Raw genomic sequence first — 7,947 nt, forward strand, 5'->3', positions numbered from 1 at the left:
GAAGGACCATAATATGGTTTAACTGGTTTCCTCCCCTTCAGGCTGAACCGCTCTCACAGCTGACGGAAAGCCCTGAGCGAGTGTCCGGGAGGCGGGCAGGAATGAGGCTCCTCCGTGAGGCTGATAGCCTGAAGGGAATCAAGCTCACAACACAGGTGCTACCAGAAGCAGGACTTTAATACCGCTCGGTGGCAAACATTCATGCCACATTTTTTAGCAAGTGTAGGAAGCCAGCAAAGGGTTCAAACATGCCAAATGCTGCTAAAATATGTTTCTTTTAAAATAACTTCACAGGTCAAATTAGGTGCAAAATGCTTCTTATACAGCCCGAATACAAATCTCAGTCTGCCTGCAGGGTTTCTAAAAGAATTAAGCCAACTGCTTAGTGATCATAGAATTCTTGGCTAGTTCCTCCCTTTCATTTCAGAGAAGAAAATGGAAGTAGGCTGGATACAATGGAACCCGTGTAACGTAAAACAGGAGACTCACATGTCTTGGAGTGTTCGTGCGAGAGCATGTAGTTGGCGAGAGGCGGCGTGTACGTGAGGCACTGCAGTGCTGCATTGGCAAAGCAAGTGTTGCCCAAATTCTGGAGCCCAGCTCCGACTCGGTGCGTTTGCTGCCACTTAAGACAGATCTTCTCAGACGGGAAAAGGACTTTTTGTGGAGGAGCAATGCCATCACCTAGGGCTAGAGAAATAAAGACAAATATGTAATAACAAAGCTCCGTATGCTATTTTTTTTTAATATATTTTATTAATTTTTCACAGAGAGGAGGAGAGAGGGATAGAGAGTTAGAAACATCGATGAGAGAGAATCATCGATCAGCTGCCTCTTGCACACCCCCTAATGGGGATGTGCCCGCAACAAAGGTACATGCCCTTGCCCGGAATCGAACCCGGGACCTTTCAGTCCGCAGGCCGACGCTCTATCCACTGAGCCAAACCGGTCCCGGCTCCGTATGCTTTTGAAGCTAAATAAACAGCTACACATCAAACCTGAATCTGATGAAAATTCTAAATCTTATTACCAGCTAACCAGGAATACAGGGGATACAGGCAGAACTCAGAATGTGGGGAACGCTAAATGACTTGGTCTCTTCAATAATACTATATGTTAATAAAAAATCATGCCCTAATGGGTTTGGCTCAGTGGATAGTGTCAGCCTGCAGACTGGAGGTCCCGGGTTCGATTCTAGTCAAGGGCACATGCCTGGGTTGTGGGCTTGATCCCCAGTTGGGGGCGTGCAGGAGGCAGCCGAATGATGATGTTTCCTTCATCAATGTTTCCATCTCTCTATCCCTCTCACTTCCTCTCTCTGTAAAAACCAATGAAAACATATTTTTTAAAAATAAAATAAAAAACTACAATATCACAGTAATTCAAAATCATCTCCCTTGTTATGATACGTATGTTACTCATGAATAAGCAGCAGAGGAAAATGAAGCCCATCGTAATGTAACTGGCTGGCCACTCAGGCAGCAATATGTCGTGCAAAATAAGAACCCTCTGAAACTACCAATCCATCGACAGCGTTTAAACAGGAGTTCTTGGAGTAATTCTGAGTTTTAAAAAGCACCTTGATCCTTCTGCGGTGATGGCTTTGGTTTATCAGGTACAGATGAGCTTGAATACACTACCGCACCAGGCACCGGTCCCAAAGCAAGTGTGTGGTTTGAAACATCGTTTAGTGAGGACACGGCGCCCCAGCTGGCAGACCCTGCCTCCATGTCTCCAGGTGGGACTGCCTCAGAGCTGCCAGGCTGGTTCTGATAGGATGAAGGCTCTGAAGATTCAGAAGCTTTGTCAACTATGGTCATTGTTCAACTCTGAAAAAGACAAAAGCACACATTTCTTTCATAAGATTAGGAAAGTAACCTAGTTATTCTACCATTAGATCTCAGAAAGTTCTTCTAGTAATTTTTTACTATCTTCAAATATAAAAGTAACAGTTTTCACTTTGTAATAATTTCTTCAGGATATTTAGTATTGTCTACTCTGAACACAGCAGCAATTTTTAATTATAAAACTTTCAATGGGCCTAGCCAGTGTGGCTCAGTGGAGAGCATCGGCCTGCAGACTGAAGGGTCTCAGGTTCTATTCTGATTAAGGGCACATGCCTGGGTTGCAGACTCAACACCAGTGGGGAGGGTGCAGAAGGCAGCCGATCAATGCCTTTCTTCATCACTGATGTTTCTATCTCTCTCTCCTTCGCCTTTCCTCTCTGAAATCAATAAAGATACATTTTTTTTAAAAACCTTCGATGAAATATTTGATTATATATTATCAATCTATTCCATGCCTTTTAAAATTATCACAATTTATAATCAGGAACCTCAATTTCCAATTCTATTCATTTACCAAGTACCTATATTTTTTCTTTCTTAGAACTAGAACTGGAATTGCTTAGAACTAGAATGTGAAATGCACTAACGCATGCGACTCAATTTTCAATCCATATATAATTCTCCAGGGAAAAGTCTCAACTACACAGAGAAAATCTAGCTTTAATTTTGAATAAATTCCAAAAGACATTGTTTGGAATACATTACATTAAGGTATAGGAAGTTTACTTCTGAAGCACATTTTTCTGAAGACTCATTCATTTGGTATATGTGACTTTACAAGGAAGCCCAATACAATTAGGTACTTTAATGCTTTTTATACAGTACCTTATTTAACTTTCATAATGGGCCTGTGAGACATTGGACAGAATCCACAGGATCTATAAAATGCACAAATATAACCCAAACTAGGCAGCCACTAGGACTAGGGACCAGGTCCAACATTCCTGACTGGGGTTCCTTCTGGCTCTACCAACCTGTCAATAGACTACTTTTAAGAATGTTTCCGAAACTGTCAGGTAACAGCCAAATCTGGTGTGCCCTGACTGCCCCCAGCAAACATCCTCCTAACACCTAGCCTTGGCACTGCCTGCCCTAAGAACCTCTCTCTCTCTCTCTCACACACACACGCACACGCACACGCACACGCACACACTCCCCCCGCCCCCAAGGTCCATTCCCACCTGCTCTCCCTGCGCTCAGCACGTGCTGTTCCTTTTACCTCTGCTCCCTCCCCCCTCCTCCAGCCAGTGAACACTCCCACTCTCGGTTTAGAATCGTTTCCTCTGGGACACTTTCCTTGACCACGTCCGCCCCCAAGAACTGGGTTACCCCCCTCCCACGGGCTCCCAGCACCCAGTGCTGACACACAGCAGCCCTCCAGCACCCACTGCTGTTCTCCAACAGGTTCGTACCGGTCCCCCAGGCCCGGCATACAGAAAGCTTCCCATACGGTGCTGAACAAATGAACGACTTCTGGAGAGAGGAAATAACCAGCGTTTGCTGTAGCACCAGTTTGTGCTGAGTGATTCATATACAGTATCTCATTTAGTCCTTTAACAACTACAAAGTTGGAACAGCATTTAAAACTTGTTTTAAAAATATCCAATACAGGCCGGGACCGGTTTGGCTCAATGGATAGAGCGTCGGCTTGGGGACTGAAGGACCCGGGTTCGATTCCGGTCAAGGGCATGTACCTTGGTTGCGGGCATATCCCCAGTAGGGGGTGTGCAAGAGGCAGCTGATCGATGACTCTCTCTCATCGATGTTTCTAGCTTTCTATCTCTCTCCCTTCCTCTCTGTACAAAATCAATAAAATATATTTAAAAAAAAAAAAAAAAAAAATATCCAATACAGTGAGTGGATAATAAATACCCATGTACATGCCGCCTCAACAGACGTTACAATGCACTATCTGCTCATAAGAAGTTTTTATTTTGAGCCTCAAATTGTTATAATTTTAAATAAATGCAAGATTGCTTCTCCCCCAAAAGTCTAACCTTAAAAAACTTTTTGGACACTGACATAAAAACAGAAGATGTTATTCACATCTCAATAAAATAAAAACTGAACTGAGCAGGGACCGGTTTGGCTCAATGGATAGAGCGTCGGCTTGGGGACTGAAGGGACCCGGGTTCGATTCCGGTCAAGGGCATGTACCTTGGTTGCGGGCATGTCCCCAGTGGGGGGTGTGCAGGAGGCAGCTGATCGATGACTCTCTCATCGATGTTTCTGACTCTCTATCTCTCTCCCTTCCTCTCTGTATAAAATCAATAAAATATATTTAAAAAAAAAAAAACTGAACTGAAATTTTAAGTCAATCTAAGAAACAGAAAAAGAAAAAAAACAAACAAAAGGGGGAAAAGGAAAAAAAAAAAAAAGGTACTGGACCTTCACTCAGGAAGAAGACTTGGGCCATATTATCCAAAAAAAATTCACATTTTTCTCACCGAAGAGTCAAAAGAAATTAAGAAACAGTGTGAAGACAAGAGTAAGAAAACAGAAGAGGAAGAGGAAGGGAAGGAGGTAAAGAAAGGCTTACTTACAAGGAAGCGAAACAGCAAAAGCCTTGCTTTTCCCCGGACAGACAGCCTTTCAGGACAATCACTGACAAATGACCAAGTAAATCCACTTTACTGGCCCAACTGCCTTTTTTGAGTGGAAGGAGGGAATTTTTTCTTATGTGAAAAAAAAATGAAGGAATGCATACAGCTCAGTCATCAATAACCATACAGCATTATACTGTTGGGAAAGCAAACCAAAACCATCCATTCATTTTCATTTATTCATTCCGCTGATGAATTCGTACCCTGAAACCATGAGGCACCCAACCAATTCCCTCATCCGAGAGAGAACCCCTTTCTGGAAGCCAAGCAGCGGGGTGCAGGCCCCAGGGCGCAGCCCCTGACATGTTCTGTGGCAGCAGCTGCTTCAGGGAAAAGTTACCATTTCTCTCCACATGTTCTGGTAATATCCAAGAAGTTACAAAAGCATGTTTGAAAAGAAGCAAGTACTACAAGAATCAGGCTGGATGTGAGTTTCCTCTCTTTCACTCAAAAGTCTTAAGATTCTGAGTCTCTTACATGGTAGTTCTCCCTTAGTATCACTCCCAAATGCCAGAACGCACCACTCTTTTTACATTTAATGTGCATGTGCTATTGAAACATGAAGGAACCCCACATACATTGAGGTGATTATCAATACACTGAAGGGAAACTGTTACCCTGCTGCTCCATACAATGTGACCCGCATTCCCGTACAAGCTTCAGAAGACAGACACAACTTGACTTAGTTGTTTTCAAGATAGCAACACAACCAAGCCTTAAGCCTTTACAAAACAGCGTGGCCTTGGTGCAATGGCACAGAAAAGAAAGTGAAACTGACGTTAAGTAAAAAAACACACACAAGTGAAACTGCTCATTCCCATGCCCGGCGCACGCTGAATGAATGTCAAGAGGACCGGCTAACATTCACAACTCACAGAAATGTCAGCCTCCGCAGGAATGTCTGGGAAGTTACCTCGGAAAAAAGAGGCATAACTAGTTTTCTCCACCAGCTCTTTCTGTTATTCTAGTGGCTTCACTTTAAGTCACCAGCGTGCTCTCCCACAAACAAGCCAGCCCTGCGGCCTTCGGAAAATGAAAGAGCGACCGACAAAGTGATCTCAGCTGCGCTCACCGCCTCCAGGTTCCAGCCCTGCAGCGGGAACTCCGTCCCGCCGGATTCCCACTGCCAACACCGGGTCCGACCGCTCCTCCCGGCCCTCAGGGGAGCGGGCTCTTCCCGTCCCGGAGCGCGCTTTGGGGGACACCCTGGCGCCCCCTCCCCCGGCGCCCGCTCAGCCCGGCGGCCGGCGCGGGGACGCGGACACGGCGGCGGAGCCGGCGGGCGGCCCGGAGGGCGGCGGCCGGGGGCGCCGGAGGAAAGTTTGTGTCTCTGGGGCGGGATGGGGGCGGGGAGGGGGGTCCCGGGCTCCGAGGGGCGCCGGGGGCGGCGGCAGCGGCCACGCGGGGGGCGGCCGGCGGCCGGGGGACGCCCGGCTCCGCGGCCGGCACACGCCCACCCCGGGCAGACCCATGCGGCCCGGCCGCCCCGGACACACCCGCCGGGCCCGGCCCCCGGCCCCCGGCCGAGGGGGCGGACTGGGTCCGGGTGGGGGTGCGAGGGCAGTGTCCATGGCAACCGGGGGTCCGGCCTCCCGGCGCAGCCCGGCTCTCCGGGCGCCCGCCGCCGCGGCCGCCGCCCCCTCCCCAGCGGCCTGGCTCGGCCGGCGATGGCGGCGCTGCCCCCGGCGCGGCGGGGTCCCGGGCGGCCCGCGGCGGCGGAGGGGGCGGCGGGCGAGGGGCCGCGCCAGCCCCCGGCGGGCCGCGCCGGCGGAGGGGCGGCCGGGCCCGGCGCGGCGGCGGCGGGCGGAGCGCCGGGCGGGCCCCACGCCGGCCGGCAGCGGGCGGGAAGGAGGCGGGAGCTTACCTGACCCGGCTCGGCGCTCGCTCCATCCCCCTCGGCCGCCGCCGCCGCCGCCGCCGCCGCACACAGCCCAGCCGCCCGGCGGGGGACAATGACGTGCCTCCATCCGGGCACCGCCGCCGCCGCCTCCGGGTCAGCGCCGCGCCCGCCGCGCCCCGCCGGGCCGCCAGGGGGCGCGCCGAGCCGCGTCCGCACGCGCCGCCGCCCAGGGCCGTCGCGCAGGAGGCGCGGCGCGCAGTTAACGGGCCGCCGGGCGAGGGGCGTGGCCGGCGCCGCGGGCGCAGGAGGGCGCGTCACTGGCGCGCCGGCGCCGGAGCAGCTCGCTGATTGGCGGGGCCGAGGCCGCGCGAGGTCCTCCCGGAGCGGTCAGCGCGCGGCGGCCGCGGGCGGGGCGGGCCGAGACCGCCCCTCCGTCCTGCGCCCGGCGGCCCGCGCGGTGCTCGGAGCGCCTCCTCCGTGCGCCTCCGCCCGGACGGCGGCCGGAACCAGGAGCGCCGCGGGCGGCAGAGCAGCTTGCGGGGAGCGGCGGGCGGCGAACCTGCGTCCTGACCAGGCCGGGCGCCCGCCGGCGCGAGCTCATCTCCACGGCCTTTGGGGGCAACTACACCAGCGCCGCTCCGAGCGCCGGGTCCATCCCGCCGGCAACTCCTTAGGGACGCTTCACCGCGAGCCCCCGAGAACGGAGTGATCGTCCTCGCATCTCTGCTCCGCACGACCTGCTCCGGGACCTTTCAGTCTGCAGGCCAAGGCTCTATCCACTGAGCCAAACCGGTTTTGGCATTCCATTCCCACGTTCTTTCCAGCGCTTCCCAGCTAGTCTCCCCTCCATTCCCACCCTCCTACCTTCCCACCGCAGGACCAGCCTTCAGAAGCGCTGGTCTGGTGCGGCTTGCCCCCTCGGAGCCTGCAGCCACTTTCCTGGCCCACAAAAAAGTGTAAAATTCCCTCGCCTGGCAGGGAAGCCTCCAGCTACAGACTTTTTCCCCCTACAAACATCCCATTCCGACATTAGTTTATAGAAAGCCCACCTTGGGCCCCTCCCACAAAACCCTGCGTGAGTCCCATAATCTTACTACAGATGGCATAACCCTTTTACGGTAGCCCTTACTTCACTATTGTTATGAAAAGAAATCACCAACGTGATAAAGTAAATATTTCCTGAAATATTTCCAGGAAACAAAAGGAAAAGGCGGGTTTCAAACCTCCCAAGTTAAACGCCCACTTTCAAAATTAACAGCAAAAAATAAAATAAATTAACAGCAAAACTTACCTCCTGATGAATAACAGTTATGGGACTTCACCCTCATGGCCCTTTCAACATCATTAAGACACTTGTAAGGCCTTGGACGGTTTTGCTCAGACCTAAGGATCTTGGGTTCAATTGCCACCTCCCCGTGAGCGTGTGACGAAGAGGCAAGGAAATTGGATGTGTGTCTCTCAGGTTGATGTTGTGAGAGATGGGGAGAGAGAGAGAGAGAGAGAGAGAGAGAGAGAGTTAGAACAGGCCAGCCATAGGGGTGGGCTCAGTAATTTCTTGCCTTTTCCAAATGACTTTCAGATGATTAAATACCGAATGAGAAGGAATCCAAGAGCCACATCCCTAACGTTCACCTGAGCTTTGTGGTGTTTCAAAACG

General features: G+C 51.6%; 1 protein-coding gene across 1 annotated transcript in view; it reads right to left on the reverse strand.

The window, feature by feature from the left end:
* Positions 1-6,496, reverse strand: part of USP42 (ubiquitin specific peptidase 42) — a 37,471-nt gene extending 30,975 nt beyond the window's left edge. Inside the window, exons 1-3 of the mRNA XM_084886130.1 lie at positions 6,315-6,496; positions 1,580-1,829; positions 490-690 (exon numbers count right to left, since the gene is read on the reverse strand). Of these exons, the coding sequence (XP_084742256.1) occupies positions 490-690; positions 1,580-1,820 (442 nt within the window). The 5' untranslated portion in view covers positions 1,821-1,829; positions 6,315-6,496. The remainder of the gene's footprint in view (positions 1-489; positions 691-1,579; positions 1,830-6,314) is intronic.
* Between the last annotated feature and the right edge of the window lie 1,451 nt (positions 6,497-7,947).

The sequence above is a fragment of the Pipistrellus hanaki genome (genome assembly GCF_964339955.1).
Source record: "Pipistrellus hanaki genome assembly, chromosome: 5".
Classification (NCBI taxonomy): Eukaryota; Metazoa; Chordata; class Mammalia; order Chiroptera; family Vespertilionidae; genus Pipistrellus; species Pipistrellus hanaki.